This window comes from Dermacentor andersoni, chromosome 3, assembly GCF_023375885.2.
Source record: "Dermacentor andersoni chromosome 3, qqDerAnde1_hic_scaffold, whole genome shotgun sequence".
Taxonomy (NCBI): Eukaryota; Metazoa; Arthropoda; class Arachnida; order Ixodida; family Ixodidae; genus Dermacentor; species Dermacentor andersoni.
In genome coordinates, this window is record NC_092816.1 from 238,526,027 (window position 1) to 238,546,557 (window position 20,531).

At 47.1% G+C, this 20,531-nt stretch overlaps 1 protein-coding gene across 3 annotated transcripts in view; it reads right to left on the reverse strand.

Moving 5' to 3' along the window:
* LOC140216674 (uncharacterized) overlaps nt 1–20,531 on the reverse strand; it is a 267,143-nt gene that overhangs the window by 189,530 nt on the left and 57,082 nt on the right. Inside the window, exon 1 of one of the 3 annotated variants that reach the window (XM_072287032.1) lies at nt 2,677–2,813. The exons of the other annotated variants lie outside the window; for them this stretch is intronic. Within the exon in view, the coding sequence (XP_072143133.1) occupies nt 2,677–2,715 (39 nt within the window). The 5' untranslated portion in view covers nt 2,716–2,813. Of the gene's footprint in view, nt 1–2,676; nt 2,814–20,531 lie in introns of those variants that run through there. 3 annotated transcript variants of the gene reach the window in all.

Consider the following 20,531-nt stretch of genomic DNA (forward strand, 5'->3'; position numbering starts at 1 on the left):
TTGGCAAACGTTGCAAGAACGTACCCATTGCTCAGATTCCTTCAAGCACATCGGCCAGTAGTAGTCATTCAATAATCCGCTCTTAGTTTTATTTATCCCTAAATGGCCAGCCCAGCTATTGCTATGAACCAGATCGAGAAGTGCAGCACGATACTTTTGGGGAACTACCAGCTGTTCGAAAGAGCGGCCTTTCTTGTTTTTGAATGTTCGGTAGAAGAAGCCGTTTTTTGCAGCGAATGATACTGGTCCCTTTTGGTTCCGTCTGGACCTTTTCCAGCACGTCTGTAGTGACTTGTCGTTCGCTCGATCCGTTTTGAGAACGCTTTTGTCTACTTTTGCAAAAAGTTGAAAACTGTCACTGACTGGGCTCATCGTTTCGTCTCCGGGCGCGGAAGCGGCCGGGGAATTAACGGATGGTGTGGCTGGAACGGCTTCGCTCGTTGCGGCAGCTTGTGACGAATCACTTCGCTCTGGAATGTCGGCGCCGCGAGTAGCACGAGTAGTTTGCGCTCTTGTGTGGGACCTCGTGACGACCATTACAGGGGTGCGCATGTAGTTCCATTCTGGCGTTTTGCAAGGCCCTCATTGATTTGTTAGAAAAAAAATATAAGGGATTCTTTGCAGCAGCTTGTCTCAAACAGCGGCTTCAGTTTGAAATTTGCCGAAGCCGCCCGTCATTTCAACTTTGGCTACCGGCAAACACTTCGTGTCGGGCTCTAGCGCCTGACGCACCCATACACACGATCTGGTAAGGTCTTTGGGCTTAAGAGGAAGCTTTAGCTCGGGTGCGCCTATCTGAACACATGGAAAAGAGAATTCGTCTCTCAGCAAGCACTGGACCAAATTTGATGAGGTTGGTTGCATTTATAAGAAAAACTTATCTAGCGACTGTTGGTGTCGAATTTTCGATTTACGTGGTCAATATTTTATTAAAGATTGGCAAAAATCCGAAATCTTCAAAAAACGAAACTATCAAGTTTACAACTAATTCAACAATGAAAAACGATAATACAGTGCTGTGAATTGCATCTATTAGCACGTCTAATGCGGACAAAATTGATATATCACACATGAATAAATAATTTAGCAATATGGAAATACAGCTTTTGCAGAACCCTTGTGAACAACGTAACAAATTCCCGTAAGGTATAAAATGTCATAGCGAATTTGTCCGCTTGGAACGATCTAATGAATGCCGTTTACAGAACTGCGATATCTGTTCTTGACGCAGAGATATGAATTTCTTAACTTCGTGCTCCTATATTGTTCAAACTTTCGTATTTTTGAAAATTCTTTTAACAAAATTCAGGACCTAAATCGAAATTCCGCTTCCAGCAGTCACTAGAATTTAACTTTCTCTCAAATGCAACAAATTTCATTAAAATCGGTCCAGGGGTTATCTCAGAAAAACGTTTTTGCGTCTGACATGTATTTGAATAGGCCGCGTTGGAGTTGGGCCCGAGCTAAAGCTTCCTCTTAAACGACGGGTGGACGATATCAAATGTAGCTCCTGTGTCACGTAGAACTTTGCAACTGACGCCGTTCACCGTCATGTCATAGGTGTAAGGCAAGAGTAAATCGCTCTCTTTAGTTAGCAAGTTAACGGACACAGTTGCTTGTCGGCACCCTACTGCGATATCGCCCGGTTGTTGACCAACGGTGGCTTTTCTTCAAACTTGGAACTTGTTGGTTCACTCGAGTTGACTGCATGCACTAGGGCGGGAACGTTGTCGGATTTCTGTTGGTTGCTTTCTCTCGCTCCTTTCGGAAACTTTTTGAACGCTCCCGATGGTATTTTTTTTTTTTTTGCACTTCTGAAGTTTCCATTCTGCGGGAACAGTACTCGTCCGCCAAAGTGGCTACCATTTGCAACGTATCTACGTTTGGCTTGTCCCGAATCCACAGGCGCATTTGCTCCAGAATAGACGCATAGAATTGCTCTAGCGCGAACACTTCAATCAGACGTTGCTTGTTCGCGTATGCGTTGGCACTTTTAAGCCATTCTTCCAACAAGCTTATGGATTTATAGGCGAATTGCGAGAATGACTCCTTGACTGCTCCTCGTGTTACGAAACTTCATCCTTAGGGCTTCTGTAGACAAGCTGTACTTTCGCCTCAGCTGAAGCTCTACTTTATTGTAGTCACGCGCATCTTCATCTGTCATTCTCGCGATTACGTCCGCTGCTTCGTTTGGAAGCGATTTCAAGAGGCGTTGCGCCCAGGTCTCTTCTGCAAGTGCTGCTCCAGTACACGTCCTCTCAAAGGTGACGAGGTAAAAAGTAATGTCGCTACCAGCCCTGAAAGGTTGCATGTATCCGCGCATGTCGAAACTGTCAGTTCGTTCAAGGCTATGCAGCTGCATCTCTTTTAACTTCAGTTCTATCTCTCTTTGTTTTAACAGTTGGGAAATTGTCCTCCAACATTCCACGAAGTCTTTCGCTCCGCATTTGGATATTGCTTCAATAATTGCAGGTTTACGCATCGACTTCTGTACAGGGATACCTAGCTCTTCTGCTAGCAACACTAGGTTGGGTTTCGTTAATGATGCGAGGTTCATGACTGCTGAGAACAAGTGCTACTCTTACACGTACTAATATTTAGCAAAGTCAAAAAGCCTCGACTACCAAGTAAATGCCGCTAATGCTCCCAATGAAGTCAAGTAAGCCGTGCTCTCACCAAACCGAACGCCAAGGCCACCGCCGACGTGTGCTCCATCCGCTGTCCGCAGTCCGCTGCCACCAGCTGTTACGTATTCGACGGCTAAACACCGAGGGCGGCAGGACGACCGGCCCACGGAACAGACGACCCACGCAGCGCCAGGAAGACAATGACGTTTATTCGTTCGGCGACGCGCTTTTTGAGCGCTAAGCAGCCAATCATGGGGTGGCAAAAGAAAGGAAGATATCGCGGCAAGCGGGGCAATCTTATCTGCAGATTACAACGTAGAATGCGACCAGCACCGCGAATGTTACAAGGTTGTCATTTTGTGTGAAAGAGTGCACTTGTGCGCATAACATCTCATCGGCAACATTCTGCTGCACGGAATGTCATTAGCTTTCGTATGCATTGGTGATTATCTCACAAACCGGCTGCTCCTTTGTTAGTTGGAATGTAGCATTAATGTAAAGCACATTTGATGCTCTAAAGCAAAGAATGGTGCCCTCTTATCCCCTTATTCTCCTCACTTGATGCCTAGTGTTATAATAGCATGGTTGATACCATGAGAGTCAGTGTGGTGTATAATTGTGTCTATGGTGGGGTGGGGGGTGCACAATAACTTAAGCAACTTTTCCAGATGACTTGAATCAGTATTGTGGAATGCTGGTTTTTTTTCACTCACTGTTACCAAGTTTTACTTTGGTTGTGGCAGCAAGTACAATGTAGTTCGCTAGCGCTCCTGCCAACACATGTAATGTGCGGGCATTTGTGTTGAAAAAAAGACCAGCTAATGGTTTACCAGGAGCTAAGGTCCATTTAGACCATTAAATTTTGAGCTTACGCCTGTGGAAATAACTGAAATCTTGCACCTTTTTGTGTATATGCTATGCAATGCATTCATATCACAAAGTGCAAAGTGTTTTATCTCTGCAGACATGTCACTGTGTTGGCAAGACAATTTTCTCAATGGTGACCTGCTGCTTCGGCTACGAGCTGCCTTCATGACATTTGCATTAAAGGAGATGTACTATCGTGGACAAAAGTACCCTGGAAGTGCGAGCATCGACCAAATTGCATTTCTGTTCAAGACCGCTGAAAACAGCGGGTCACGTATGCACATTCCGAACGCAAATGTTAGCACGGCTCATCCCAGCAAATAGTGCACCAATAAAATTTGGTCCACTCTCACACGTCCTGGGCAATTTTGTCCCCGATGCCACATTGTCCGAACAATGGATGCGCTCTGCAAGAGGAAACACGGGAAGCACCTGTACTTGAACGGATATAGTACAGATTCAGCATACGGAGTCTTTCGTTTTCTGAATACGGCAAGCACCTGTATTTTAACGGTTATAGTACAGATTCAGCATACAGTGTGTTCTGTTTTCTGAATACGACAAGCACCGTACTTTAACGGTTATCGTACAGATTCAGAATACAGAGTCTTCCGTTTTCTAGATACAGAAGCACTCCTATCTTGTATTACGGTCTCTCTTTTACAGTTGTCCGTTCTACGGAAATGACCGTTCTTAATTTACGGAAAAGTGTTCGGTCACAAATTACCAGCACATTTTCTGTAAAGTAAGGCAAATTTTTTTTACAGTGTACCCTTCGCTGAGCTACCCCAAGAGCAGCCGCTTCCGCAACAGCATCCTACACAGCTCGCCCCTTCGCTCCGGCGGTTTATTGAAGACCAACTTGCTGAGGCTCTACCAATGCAGCATCAGCAGTACCCTGTCGCCGCGCTACTTACTTACGCATCCGCCGCCGCGCAGCCTCCTCGTCAACCCCTCGTTGCGCTACATCCTCGGCCGCTACCACCCGTTCACCATCCCGTTCATAGACCTGCTCCTGTCTTTGCTAATACTTGGCGCATGCAAGACAACAGGCCCATATGTTATGCCTGCGGTATTCCCGGCCATGTTGCACGACTCTTCCACCGCGGCATGCTGCACTCTGATGGGCTTCTGCAGTCGCCTTCCTACGCCGATGTACAGCCTTTCCACGACACTTATTTTAGTCGGCAGTCGAACAGGCCACCAGCCGAGCGCCCGGTCCTTACACGTCGTTCACCTTCCCCGCGTCGCCGCTCGTTGTCCCCCATGCGTCGGCGCTCTTCCCCCACGCAAGAGGAAAACTAAGCGCCGCAGTTCAGGAGGCAGGAACTGCGTCGCCATCGATCTGTACAAGTCCTCCATTGTCGCCTTCGAACGTCGTCGACCTTACTGTTGATGGCGTCCCTACCGTTGCGCTAATTCATACTGGAGAAGCCGTGTCTGTCCTAAACGAACGCCTCTCTCGCGCTTTACGAAAAGTTACGACGCCACTTTCTGGGTTTTCTCTTCGCACAGCAAGCGTCCAGCCAGTTCAGCCTTCAGCAGCATGCACAGCTACAGTTGTTATTCAGGGCGTTCTATATATTGTGGAGTTCGTGGTACTGCAGTCCTGTTCTCACGACGTGATACTTGGGTGGGACTTTCTTTCGCGAAAAAACGCCGTCATTAATTGTGCACGTGCTGAAGTCGAATTATCGCCTCTGTGTGGCGTGCCCCTCGTCGGCGCCGCTTCTATTCCCGCAAAGCTAGTTCTTCGGGAAGACATCGCCATACCGCCGTACTCATCTGCCGTTGTTCCCGTCTTCTGTGGCGCTGTCTCTGAAGGCGTTGTCCTCTTGACTCCATTCGGAACTCTTCATAACCCGCAAGGACGTTCCCCTTTCCTTTCGCCACGCTTGATATTTGAGCCGGTTTCAGCGCCATCGTTGTCTGCAATCCGCTTTCTACAGCCCTGACGGCTCTTTGCGGCGAAGCACTTGGCCAGGTTTAGCCTCTTGATGACATGTTTATAACCGACGTGCCGGATGCTTCGTATGCAGTGCTCACTGACGTCTGTGCACTTTCCACTTCTGCTCCGCCATCATCTGACTTATTCACACTTTTCATTGCCGATGACCTTACTTCCGAGCAGCGCTCCCAGCTTCTTCACCTGCTTGCCCAGTTCCGCTCTTCTTTTGATGTCGCTCAGCCTACTCTGGGTCGCACGTCAACCGTCAGCCACCACATGGACCCTGGCTCCAACGCGCCATTGCGGCAGCGGCCGTACCGCGTATCCACCAAGGAGCGTGAGGTGATCAGTGAGCACATGGACGACCTGCTTCAGCACGGCGTCATTCGACCTTCCAATAGCCCGTGGGCATCACCTGTAATTCTCGTCACAAAAAAGATAGTTCCCTTTGGTTCTGCGTCGATTATCTTCGTCTTAATAAGATAACGCTAAAATACGTCTGCCCTCTACCGCGCATTGACGACTCTCTGGACAGCTTGCAAGGCGCTGAATTCTTCTCTTCGTTGGATTTACGCTGGGACTACTGGCAGGTACTGATGTCAGCCGTCGATCGCCCTAAAACTGCATTCATTACACCAGATGGTTTGTACTAATTTAATGTGATGCCATTTGGCCTATGCAATGCGCCTGCTACGTTTGAACGAATGATGGACAATATCTTGCGCGGCCTAAAATGGAGCACGTGTTGTGCTAGCTCGACGACATCGTTGTGTTCGCCCCTGATTTCAGCACCCACCTTCTTCGCCTTAGGCAAGTGTTGACGTCCTTGACCAACGCAGGCCTGCAACTGAACCTGAAAAAGTGCCAGTTCACCGCGTGCAAGCTCATAATTCTAGGCCACGTCGTATCACAAGACAGAATTTGCCCCGACCCATCAAAACTTCGCGCTGTGGCAGAGTTTCCGAAACCTAAGACACTCAAAGAACTCCGCGCCTTTATCGGTCTCTGTTCTTACTCCAGACGCTTTGTTCACAATTTTGCCTCGATTATATCACCTCTGACACAACTCTCAAATGGCGCCAACGACCTATCCTCCTGGTCTCCTGCATGCGACACCGCATTCGTGACCTTACGCCGTCTCCTGACGTCTCCGCCTATATTGCCACACTACGACCCCGCCGCCCCAACTGAAGTGCATACCGATGCCAGTGGTACTGGCCTTGGCGCTGTCCTTGCGCAGCGCAAGCCTGGCTACTCCGAGTACGTCGTTGCTTACGCCAGTCGTGCGCTGACCAAAGCGGAACGCAATTACAGCGTCACAGAAAAAGAATGCCTGGCCATCGTTTGGGCACTCGGGAAGTTTCGCCCTTATTTATACGACAGGCATTTCAATGTGGTTACTGACCATCACGACCTTTGTTGGTTATCCTCTTTAAAAGACCCGTCTGGACGCCTTGCCCGCTGGGCTCTGCGCATACAAGAATACGACGTACACGTCATATACCGCTCAGCTCGCAAGCACACTGACGCTGACGCTCTGTCCCGCTCTCCGCTTCCAGCCGACACGGCCTCCCTCTCCCCCTTTAAGGCGGTATCCTCGGTCGACATCGACACCTTCGCATCAGAACAGCGCAAGGATCCTTGGGTGGCCTCTCTTTTGGATCTCCTTTCTGGCTCGCCTGCATCTCCCATCTCCCGCTCCGTGCGTCGCCTGGCTGTCCATTTTGCTGTCCGGGATAACCTCTTGTATCAACGCAACTACCAGCCCGATGGTCGCAAGTGGCTCCTGGTTATCCCTAGGACTTTGCGTTCCGACATGTGCGCGTCTTTCCATACTGACCCACAATGTGCACACGCAGGCGTTTTGAAGACGTATGAACGCCTGTGGCAACGGTACTACTGGCGAGGAATGCTTACTTTTGTCCGAAAGTTTGTGCGCTCGAGCCCGCAATGCCAACGCCGCAAATCTCCGCCTCATCCGGCCCACGGTTTATTACAGCCGCTTCCGTGCCCTGCTCGTGCCTTCGACCGTGTGGGAATTGACCTGTACGGGCCGCTACCGCTAACACCCGCTGGAAAACGATGGATTATTGTCGCAGTTGATCACCTTACACGCTATGCTGAAACCGTTTCTCTACCTGCAGCGACCGCCAGTGACGTTGCATTCTTTCAGCGCCATCATTTCATTCTTCGTCATGGCCCACCTCGGGAGCTGCTGAGTGATAGAGGCCGTGTGTTTCTGTCGCAGGTGGTTGAAGCTCTGCTTGCTCAATGCCGCATATTTCACCGGACGATCACTGCATACCATCTTCAAACTAACGGGCTTACGGAGCGTTTCAAACGCACCCTTGGTGATATGCACGCCATTTACGTTTCATCGGAGCATACAAACTGGGACATCATCCTCCCATTTGTCACGTACGCACATAATACGGCTACACAAAGTACTACAGGATTTTCTCCATACTTTCTTCTCTACTGTTGCGATCCCTCTTATACCATCGATACGGTTTTGCCTTATACACCAGACACATCAGAGTGTGCTCCCTTCAGCATTCGCCCGATACGCCGAGGAATGCCGGCAATTAGCCCGAAAGTTCACCTCCACCGGCCAACAACGACAAAAAGCCAATCGTGACGGCGACGCTACGAATCCGAACTTCGCTCCCGGCACACTTGTATTGTTGTCCGTGCCTTCTACCACGCCTGGACTTTCGACAAAACTTATCTCGCAGTATGATCGACCATACCGCATTGTCGAACGCACCTCTCCGGTCAACTATGTCATAGAGCAGCTTACACCGACATCCTACAAGCGACGCCGTGGACGGGATGTTGTTCACGTTAGCCGCCAGAAACAATTCTACGACCCGCTCGTCTTCACGTCGTAAGTCGCCAGGATGGCTCCACTTTTGCACCGGGAGTAATTGTAATGAAGAAGAAAAGCACAAGAACAAGGCCAGCCAGATCGTCTGTTCCATGCGTGCAGTACAACCAGTGGGCCAGCCGCATCGCCAGTGCTTAGCACGAGTGTGAGCCGTTCGGGCAACCAGCTGTTCCTGCTCTGCGTTACCTGCCTTCTCGATTACGAACAGACGCTACCATCTGAACTGTTCAGTGCACCCCATTACAATATATATATATATATATATATATATATATATATATATATATATATATATATATATATATATATATATATATATATATATATATATATATATATGTGTGTGTGTGTGTGTATGTATGTATCAGGAGCGTAGCCAGGGGGGGGGTTATGGGGCATCAGCCCCCCCCCCCCCCCCCCGATATGTTCTCATGCTGTCCATGCACCGCCCACCCAAGCAATCCCCGGTGCCGGCAATCATTACGAATTTTCTCTAGAGTGTCTTTTTCATGCTCGAAAAGACATTTCAGCGCGAACCTTGCGAACTTGGGCTGGATTACGCGGCAGCGCCCATGCACCGGTAGTCACATAACCAAGCACGAAGTTTCAAGGCCGTTTTGATGGCGAACGGGCTCGCCACGGCATCTTGCGGAGGCCGCGGTATCTGTGCAGCGCATGAATGTCAATTCCGAAATTTATGGGTATAAAGCTATCAACTTTTGATGTGAAAGGTGCATTGACATTTCCAAAGTTGTACTTTAGATTTTCAATTGCGGAACATTGTGGGTTTTACGTTACGATAAATATTGGACGCCAAAGGTGCATTGACTTTTCTAAAGTCTTACTGGTTCTTTATTCTATGGTCTTACATCGGACCATACAACGAGACAAGCCAAATCAACACACTATCAGACAAGTTGACAAAGCCACCAGCGAGGTCGGATGAGATTAAGCGTTGTGGTGGTTAATTTGTGCCGTCATGAGACATAAAAAAATATCATTTTTTTTTTCACCTACGCCAAAGCATCCGCGTCAAGACACTAAAATCAGCCAAGGTAACTACGCTCTTATTTATTTTTTCTACTTCGACTTTTATTCGCGAGGACACATTGAGCCTCTTCATTTTTTTTTTGTTCTCGCTATACCCTACCCGCGGGCTACCAGAGGCAGCCAGAGCGCATGCGTTTTTCTCGCGTTGCTCCCACCACCGCGCGGCGCACTTCGGTGCGGGTTCGCTTTTCTCTAGCGGAGTAGATTTTCGCCTGGCAGAGTTTTGGGCACTTTCTGGCTAGCAGACGAGAAAAAGAAACTTGCTCAAGTAAAACTCTTGCTTGGGCTAGTTGGTTCATGCTTGAAGTAGGTAAAGGCAAGGCGCAGAAGACCAGGACTTAGGAAGGAGAACACAAACGACAAGACGGCCGCGGGACGCTTCAGTTGCCCGTCTTGTCGTTTGTGTTCTCCTTCCTAAGTCCTGGTCTTCTGCGCCTTGCCTTTACCTACTTCAAAAAGAAACTATCGTCGCTCGCCGCCATCACTGAGGGGACTCGACGAATTGCACCGCGTTCGCTTGAGCGCAACCTCTCCGGAAAGTCTTGTCTCACCAGTGTAGGATACCGGGCAGTATGCGTATGGTTCTCGGTGGACCAAGCGTCTCACGTTTTCTTCGATATTCTTTCGGTAGCTACATTAGGTGCCCAAAGTAGGCATTCGATTGTGGCCAACATGCTTTGCGCTTTTTGATTTCAGTGCCCCGGCCCCACAAAATAAAAGAAATACATTGTTGTGGCGCAGCGAATTGTCGTATGATGAAAGTTCCATTTTGCTACTTCTTTGTTTGCGGACAGTAATGGGCCACGGGACGCTTCAGTTGCCGGATAGTCCAGGCGCATTCCTGCCGTCGCCGTCACCCTCATGTTTGGTACAAAGTCCACGGGCGATAACGTCGTGACCGCGCACCGCATGCTGTATGTGCGAGTGAAAGCATAGGGAGGGTGATGTTGGGCTGGATTGGGTGAGACGACGATGGCGGCTCACTCTTGAGTGCGCAAAAGAGAAAAGCGGGGAGCAAGCGCGCCGCCTTCCGTCGCCCTCGATACGTCGGGGGGAGTGGATGGAATGTGGGTGGGATCTAGGATTCTGTGAATCTCTAATTGCAACATGTTTATTTGCCTTGTTTGACGCATTGTATACAGTGACTTTCTTTAGATACGTAGATTTATTGGAGACTTATACGTATATTTAAATATCTTGTTGCGGGGTTTTGTGTATACGTGCAGTGAACTTTGTTTCCAGTGACACGTTTTTGCCTTTTGTCAAGCTGTACCTTCGCACTGGTATATTCCATTGTATTTTCGCATTTCTAATGTACGAAGGCGAGTAAAATGAAAGTGAGCCAACCCACCCCGCGCAGTAATTGTTCGGTCCATTATCTGCGATGCATGCACGTGACACAGAGGCATCTCTCTGTTACAAAAGTGACACGCAGGTGTGAGTATTAAGGTTGTTTAATGCTGTCATACACTGGCTTGAACATGGTTGCACCTAATAGACATGGACATAATGGACGCTCTAGAAGTTGAGCACCATGGTTCCCAGAGGTTTTTGACAGCTGAACATGATTCCCAAAAAGAAATTGGTCGCCGTATGGCTGCCGTGTACGTTGAACATTGCATTTCATTGGCCACTGTGAAGCGTTCGAGCAAACGGTTAAAAGAAGGACGTAAAAGTTGCAAAGACGATCCAAGGCCGGGTCAAAGACATCGTGCAATCACCCCTAACAAAATTGCAAAGCTTGATGAGCTGATGAGACAAGAACGGAGGATAAGCATCGATGAACTGGCAGAGCGTGTGAACATCAGCCACGGTTCGGTTCACGCCATAATTCATGAACATCTCGGTTATCCGCTCTTATGTGCGCAATGCTTGCCCAAGATTTTGAACTACCGCCAGAAGATGGAGAAGTTCAGCGCTGCCTTGACTCATCTGATCCGGTATAACAACAAAGGTGACGACTTCTTGTCTCCTATTGTGGTCGGGAACGAAGAATGGTGCCACTTCTACGAGCGTGAAACACGACAGCAAAGCTTACAGTGGAAACATTCGAATTCACCACCCCCAAGAAAGGAAAGGCTGTCATTTCCGCCGGAAAGGTAATGTTGACTTTTTTTTCGATCGTCAGGGGCCATAACTGATAGAATTTGCTAAATCTTGAGAGACTACCAATTTGTTCCGCTATTGTAAAATGCCAGATCGGCTGCGTGTCAGAATCAAGAACGCACTACGTGGAAAATTGACGAATGGCGTTATCTTGTTCCACGACAATGCCGTCCCCATGTTGCTGATGTGGTTAATACAAAACTGGCAATGTTCAAGTGGGAAACGCTGCAACATCCTCCATACAGCCCAGATCTGTCGCCGTGCGACTTTCATTTTTCGGAGCATTTGAAAAAACAGCTCAAGCGAACCAGATTCGTGTCGGACGATGACGTGAAAGAGCCAGTTGCAGACTTTTTGAAGCAGCAACCCAAGGAATTTAATGAGACGGGAATCACGCGACTCGTTAGACATCGGGACAAATGTCTAAATGATCATGGAGTCTACTTTTAAATAAGGTACCCCGTTTGTCATATATTCGCATTGGCTGACTTTCATTTGACTCGCCTTCGTTTATTTTCCAGAACTCATGCTTTTTATACGTGCTCTCTGTTGCGACTATAATTTCGGTGGAATTGCTCACGAAAGACCACCACTGACAGCTGCTCCTGCGTAATACTTTGGAACAAATGACAGCGTCATTGAGATTTTCCACTGGCCGTTGCAAATGTACAAGAATGTAAACAAGGATCTTGAATGACAGTTTCATTACAATATTTGTCCTTAGCTTGTTAATTTCATGGCCTTTACATTTTTCATATCAGCGGCATGCACTGCCTTCCTGGTTTCGAACTGATATAGTTCTAAAGTTCGTGTGATAATTTATTTACTAGTTAATAGATAAAAAACTTGGAAGCATTGATATCGGTTATTTTGGGCACAATGTTTGGCACATACAAGTATATTCTTTTATGAAAAAATACAAATTTTAGTTGTTTTGATAGTGCCTAGCGTTCAAGAATTTGTTTGCAGCGCCTTTAGTAATGACGATGCAGTTATTATTCATGTATTTGATCCCCAGAAAAATTGTTTAAGAGGAAGCTTTAGCTCGTGCCCAACTCCTACGCGGCCTACTCAAGTACATATAAAACGCAGAAACGCTTTTCTGAGATAACTCCCGGATCGCTTTTAAGGAAACGTGTTGCATTTGAGAGAGAAAGTTAAATTCTAGTGTCTGTTGGAAGCGGAATTTCGATTTAGGGCCTGAACATTGTTTAAATCTTTTGAAAAACTCGAAAGTTAAAAGAAATAGAAGCACAGCGTTTACAAACTAATAGCTCTGCATCAAGTACACATATCTATTATAAAAGTCAAAGCAGACAAATTTGGTGTGTGAATTGGTTAGGTTGTGTACAAGGATCCTGCGAAAGCCGTATTTCCATACTGCTAAATTTCTGGAGATTCACGTGTAACATAGAAATTTTGGCCGGTGTAGATGTACTATTAGGAGCAATTCTCAGAATTGTGATATTCCTCATTGCTGAGTTACATAGTTTTAAACCTGATAGTTCAGATTTCTGAAAATTTGCGATATTGGTGAATTTTTAATAAAGAATTGACAACCTAAATGAAAAATTCGAAACCAACAGTCACTACAATTTAAGCTTTTTTTTTTTTTAAATGCAACAAACCTTGTCAAATTTGGTACATTGGTTGCCGAGAAAAACAAATTCTCCTTCTACATGTATTTAGATACGACACCCGTGCTAAAGCTTCCCCTTCAGGAGCAGACCGAGCTGCAGTGTGAGCCCCCCTCCCCCCCCCCCCCGAACGAAATTGCTGGCTACGCCACTGATATATATATATATATATATATATATATATATATATATATATATATATATGTGGAAGGTATAGTTTCCCGTTGCCTACTCTCACTCTTCCGCTGCACGCGGGGAATCGAACGTTACTGTGGCGACGAGGACCACATAGAATAAAGAAACAACTTTAGAGAAGGGAAACTGTACCTTCCACAGTGGTTCGCAAATAAGAAGCGGCAGCGCATGGAACTTAGCGGGGCGCCCGACAGATGGCGCTGCTTAAACAGGAAGCGGAAATGCCTTTCTTTTTTTACTGCAATATCCAATATGGCCGCTTTATACCGGTTGCGTACGCTCGGTACGCGTCGTGCTCGCCTCGTTAGCTTTGCGGCATGCCTCAGCTGCCGCGTTTTAATCGCCAGGAGACTAAAGAGCCTCTACTTACGCCCATACAAACAAGCCACAAGTGAGTGAACAGGACGTGCGACTTTATTGGCAGAAGAAAAGCAGTGCACCTTCTCGTACAAGAGCAGAAATAAGATTTGCATTTCCAGATACGCTGAAGCCGTTAACGCGAGCTCGTAAACTGCTCAATTTAGTCTTCGAACATGGCGATCTGGCAACGAGCGACAATCAGTAGCGCAAGCAAATTGGGCAGTGAACCACCTGTTTGCATCGACAGTCGCCGTAACTTGCATTGCGAAGCAATCGTGTGATGCAAGGCATCTGCTGCCGCAACCGACACAGCGACATAGCGTAGTCGAATTTTAGCGTTACCTCCTTTCGAACCTGCACGTTTCTTTTCGTTATTTCGGGGGCCGCTAATGTGTAACTCATACTTGGTGCACCACATTCTCAAGATGGGTCACATCATGGCCGATGAAGGCCCACTAGCATAATTTGCCCGCGGCTGCAGCAGAAAAGGTCGAATGGGCAGAGCACCAAATACGGCTCATGTAAATTGGGAGTCACTGTGTGGACTGCAGGAGCAAACGTTTACCTCGGGAGACTGTTGTCCATGCAGCTGACCAGGTCGCCACATCGAAGAAACATAACACGGCGACCATTATCAAATTGGACTTTGCATTCAATCAACGCGTAAGGTTCAGACAATACACTGAACATAGGCTAAGATCCACATGACAACAGTGGGAATTAACGCAATACAGGTCGCTTACAGCACAGACAGCTGTCCGACTTCAGGCATAGTGCTTGCCTACGTCGCACATGGCGGTCTAATTACAAGTGACAACCAGCAGCGCAAGCAGATTGGACAGTGCACCATCTGTTTGCATTGACAGTCGCCGTAACTTGCACTGCGAATCAATGGGGTGACGCAGGCACCTGCTGCCATAGCCAACACAGCGACATGAACTACCTGGCATCCTAGTGTTACCTCCTTTCCTACCTGCACGTTTCTTTTTGTTCTTTCGGTGGCCGCTAATGTGTCGCTCACACTTGTTGCCCCACCTGCTCTCAATATGGACATGGTCCGTTTTGTGGGAATCACCATTTTGCATGCCTTTCCACCCATGTGGATATCATACACTTCAAACCATGTAATCATGTATGATAGTCTCCATTCACGCCATATCGCAGCCAAAGAAGGCCACAAGCACACTTTACCCACGGCTGCAGCAGGAATGAACAAACAGGGAGCACCAATCGCAGTACATGTAAACAGGGAGTTTGTGTCGCTGTGCGGAATGCAGGAGCAGGTGCTTACCTCGAGAGGCCGTTGGCTAATGCAACTGACCAGGCCGCCACATCCGAGAAATGTAACACGGCAACCATGAGCAAGTGGAACAACATTTAGGCAAGACTCTGCAATAAAACCACTTCAGCATACTCTAACATAACGCTCAATCTATACATTGGCTACGATCCACATGACAACAGTGAGCATACACCCACACGGGTGGCTTGCGGCACATTCAACCGTCCGACTGTAGGCATAGTGCTTGCCTTCGTCGCACATGGTAGTCTGGTAACAAGCAACAACCAGCAGCGCAAGCACATTAGACAGCGTGTCCCACGTGTTTGCACCGACAGTCGCCATTGAAAATGAGCAACTTGCATTGCGAAGCGATCGGGTGATGCAAGCATATGCTGCTGCAGCCAACACAGCGACATGGAGTGCTCGGCATTCTAGCGTTACCGCCTTTCCAACCTGTATGTTTCTTTTTTTTTCTTTCGCATGCCACTAATGTGTAACTCACACATGGTGCCCCACATTCTCTAAATATGGGCATGGTCGCTTTTGTGGACATCACCATTTTGCAGCCACTCTTGCAGGCCTTCCCACGCATGTGGATATCAACTTCATACACTTAGAACCATGTAATCATATATGAGGTCTTCATTGACGCCAAATTATGGAAGGCCACAAGCAAAATTTGCACACGGCAGCAGCAGGAGAGGACGGAACAGGGAGCACCAACCATGGTGCGTGTAAATTCGCAGCCTATGTCACTGTGCGGACTGTAGGAGCAGGTGCGTGGCTTGAGAGACTGTTTGCCAATGCAACTGACCAGGCTTCCACATATGAGAAACGTAACATGGTGGCAAGTACCAAGTCGGACAGCAGCGAAACCAGATTCTGCAATCAATCACTTCAATGTAGCTTGCACAAAAACACAGGCTGTCGAGCAAGAATAGCAATCCTGAATGATACAAGGAATTCAATATGGGAATGAGAAAACTTGCATTCAAGAAAGAAGCCACTCTACCTTGCAAGCACTGAAAGCCAAGAACATTAAGAAAAGTTAAGTGCTACATAGCACACAGTGTAAAGGTTAATGCAATAGACACGCCAATGCCGCATCAGTTATTTCAGGAGAGGAATTGCACGTGGCAACATACAGTAGAAAATACTGCTACAGATATGTCTGCTTCTAGACAGTGACTGGGATTAAATATGAGCAAAGAATTGGTTGACCTTTAATGTTTGGATGAGGAAGAGGAATGATCTCTAAAAAAAATGTGGAATGAAAAAGCTTGCATTCATTGAAACAAAGTTATACTTGGCACGAATTGGCAAGGCCAGGAAGCTCACTAAGGAAGGGCAAGCTGACGGAACACTCTTGGCCAGGGTCATCTGTGCTTGTTAAGAGGTTGCAGGTACATCTGAAGACGCAGAATTTTTGTTGTTGAGGTACCTGGATGACCCGACCAATATCCGGGCTGGTGGAATGATGGCTGAGGCTCTTTTCGCTCTTGAAACAGTCGTCCGTAGACTTGATATCTCATTCAAATAATTCTGGAATGGCTTCTTTGTTCGTGGTCTTGCGAATTCGGCTCCAGCTCCTTTCTATGGGTGTAGATGGGGGCTCCCGCGATGACCAAGATGTACTTGGCACAGACTCTGTTGTGGCAGAACAGTGGCACATGAGGTACAGCAGAGATTATCCAAACTCATGTAGTGTTTTCTTTTATGTTTGAACCAATTATTCTGAAGTGTAAACATGAAGAAACATTCATATCATCTGCTACAAACAAATGACATATATCTCAACACTAGCAAGCCAATACAGCATATATCAAGCATATTTATTTCCGAACCAGGTGTTGTTTACCTTGTAGTAGCAGCCAAAGTCCACACAATGACCTTGTGGCAGGCAGCAGCTTCTGTTTAGTGCATGGAGTGTGCCGCTTTATACTGGTGCCGTCCTTATTACTGCATGCCTGCAACAGAAATTTTGACCGCATCAGAAAGCGAATAAGCACAATTTTGCAATATAAAACGCGAAAAGGTGCGACATACACACTGTACTGGTTTGTGACTACAGAACACATGCAAATGTACACTGTTTGTTCATGGGTGCTTAAGCAGCATGGTAAATAAATTTTGTTACTCTCCGTAAAATTGATGTCTGCATAACTACAATGCATGTCAAGAGCTTAAGTATTATTAAGATAACAAATGAGAACATTTGTGCGCTAGTTCATACACTAGAAGAGATCACATTGCTGGTTTCACAAGCAAATAGATGAAAGACATGAAGCTATTAGAAATTATGCATTCTTTTTGTGCATGAACGTGATGCACCGCTTCACCACTGCAAAAATGTCCTGAGGTAACCCAAACTGAACAGCAAGAACATTTGTAACCAACAGGTACAAAATATGGATGAATTATCATGCGTGCAACTGTTTAATACATTAAATTCAGTACATTAGCTTCCGTTTATCACAGGGTTATTCGGTCCTGTGAACGAAAGAAGTTGCCGGTGGACTCGAAAAAAATATATATATATCGATAAGGCTACTCAGTCACCCATGGCTACAGCTACAACGAGATGAAAAATTTGACGCGCGTTCCGATATCGCTTTCTCTTTCGTGAATGTGTGTATAATGATGGCCTCGCAAGTGAAAGTTTATTTCGGAAACAGCAACGGAGGGTCCTGACCGTCCATATGTAATGCAGGATCTAGTTCGTTCTCTTGCCTTCGCCTGTAAGTTAACGAGACGAATAAATTACATAGCCATTGAAACAGCGATGTTAGACTCACCGGTATTGCTGTCCCCAGTCGCAGCAGGATCCGGCTCCCATTTCGATGCAGACGTGTTCCACATGGCTCACGACTGAAACCTAGCTTTCGGGCTTACACCCCAAGTTAAATAACGGCAGATATCGAAGCGCAATAAACTGGTTTTAGCACAAGATAACCAACCGATGCACGAACCGAAGAATCCGTACCTGCCGTGAACGCGAACATACCGGTAAAAATTTTCAATCCAGGACAGATGTCACGTGGGAGGTCGATGATGGTGAGCGCTATTTTGCGTTTAAAATGGCAAAAAGCAACAAAATTGGTAATAAAGAGTACAATATAAATTAGGAATGATAATTTCGTACTCTTTGTCATGTAATAAAAACGCTTCGGTTATTGTTAAAGAAAGTTTGTATGTTAAAATGGCGCTTACTACGGCACCTCTGGCGGAGGATAATGCGCTCAACGGGGAACCTTTTTAATTGGTATACTATGCCTGTTTCTTTAGCAACGCCGTGCGGTCGATTTTTTCGCCCTCTGTGGCCATTTGTTGAACTTGAGAGTGTTCGGGGCCTGAGGAAGACGCGTTGAGCTGCTCGCATGGACGTCGGACTCTGGAGTTTTGCAAGACGCGTAGCGCCACCTGCCGGTGCTAAGAGGCAGTAATTGAGTAGTGTGAAGCCCAACTCCCTCGCTAAGTTGCCTATGCAGCGAGCGACTGCGAAACAAGGATTTAACTAGATTTTGGTCCATATGGCAAGCGTCTTGCGCATTTAACACCCAGACAGAGACCTATGAATTTCTACGCTAGTCGGACGCGCCTCCGAACTGCCATAAAGCGCTTGCTGGCTCATTCGTCAGACTGATGGCGGAAACGACGGCAACCGCGATAGCTCCGCGCGCTACAAAGAAACGCCCCAATCGACGCTACTGTTGTGTTGTAAATTACCATGAACGTGAAGGACGGAATAACAACGTTCAGTTTTACCGATTTCCATCGCGATCGTATGAAGGGGAAAGGCGAGAGCGCTGGATACGGGCCGTTCAATCTGTTGGGTAATCGGATTACTTGCATTCCCCACAACACAGCGGCTTGCATGAGAAAGGGCGACAATTTTGTTCTTCTGTAATTGTTTTGCGTAGCCCTGACGGAGGACCGTAGTAACAAAGCGAAAACGCAAAAATATGCAGCAGCCACTTCGTTGGTAACAGAAAAACCAGCGTTGCGAACCATCTTGCTTATGTGCCATCGATATCTGCGCCTTTTAACAGTCGTCCGTCTCCGCTTGACTCAACAAGTGGAACGGAGAGATCTGGCAGATAAGCTTAAGCAAACATTTTCGTTCGTTTATGAATTCAAAATTCTGTTCTAGAGCATCGTTGCATCGCGAGCTCATTTCTACTTTCGGTATTTTGTATGTCCTGCGCCAATACAACAAACACGCTTCGCATTTGTGCTGAGCCTCCTCGACTGCGTTTTTCAAATGTGAGCAATAAAGTTGCTGTAGGAGCACTGGATAAGTAAATGCGAAATAACGCACATGTGTAAAGAAAAAAAGTCGCACTTATTTACATTTATTTGTGCGCGCTTGTTGCTCGGAGCGTCTGCAAAAAGTTCAAATTAAGGTACTAAGCGATGTTGTAGCTACTGCGAGAAAGAAAGATGCCGCGTAGGCACTGTAGGAAGCTTACTTTCGTTATAATCGCACGCTGTTTGCTGCCTTGGAAAATGTTTTTTGTTTGCTGCCCTGGAAAAGGCTATGAAAGGATTTACTCTGTAAATAATTGCGAGACAAAACATTACGATAAAATACATATAGATATAGGAGATACTTAATAAGTCTTGTGTTCAGGACATATTCAATATGAAACAATTGGAAATGCTTAGATTTTTATGCTGATATGCCTATAGGCAAACTTGATGCTCTCTGTACTTGCGAGTTGCAGCACGCCGAAAAGACACTTGAGACTTTATTTTTTATTGTACACGTACTTCGCCCTGCTAAGCTTCCTTTCCGAAGCGTGGATCAGCAGAAGAAGCTTTCCAGGTCCTTGATTTTTAGGAAACCGTGCCTCAACACAAACGAAAGAGAAGGGTCCATTGTGGCCTATGCACCTTCGCTTGCGGACAGCTCTCCTTGCACTACTCAGTTCGCGCCAAGGCTCCGATGGGGGCGCTGGTGACGGGTTTTTCCGCAGCGCCGCCTGGGCAGAGTCTCAGGTCTATTGCTCTGCTTCTAGTACCGCTGCTGCCCTGAGCTGCGTTCCTGTACTTCGGAAATGCCAGGCGTTGGCAAGCTGGAGCCGTTCGACGCGCAGACGAGCTGGGGAAAGTACCGAGAGCGAGCTGTATAGTACTTTATAGCCAACGACGTGCCGGATGACAAGCAACGAGCTGCCTTGCTCACGTGTTGTGTCCCGGCTTACACCCTGCTTCGGAACCTGCTGGTGCCCGTGAAGCCGTGCGAGGCAGATTTGACCACCATTTTCGATATCCTCGCGAAGCATTTCTCGCCGAAACCGTCGGAACTTGTTGCTACATTCAAATTCAACTCTAGAACACGACGGGCGGATGAAGCGGCTGCCGAATACTTTGCATCATTGAACAAACTAGCTGGGGACTGCGGGTTTGGCACCTTTCGCGACAAATTGCTGCGTGGTGGCATCGTTTCGGGAATTAACGATGAAGCTGTGCGGAGGCGACTGTTGGAGCTGCCGGACTTGACGCTGTACATGGCGAAGAAAACCGTTATCGCGATGGAGGCGGCAAGCAAGGATTCGCAAGCGCTTTCGAT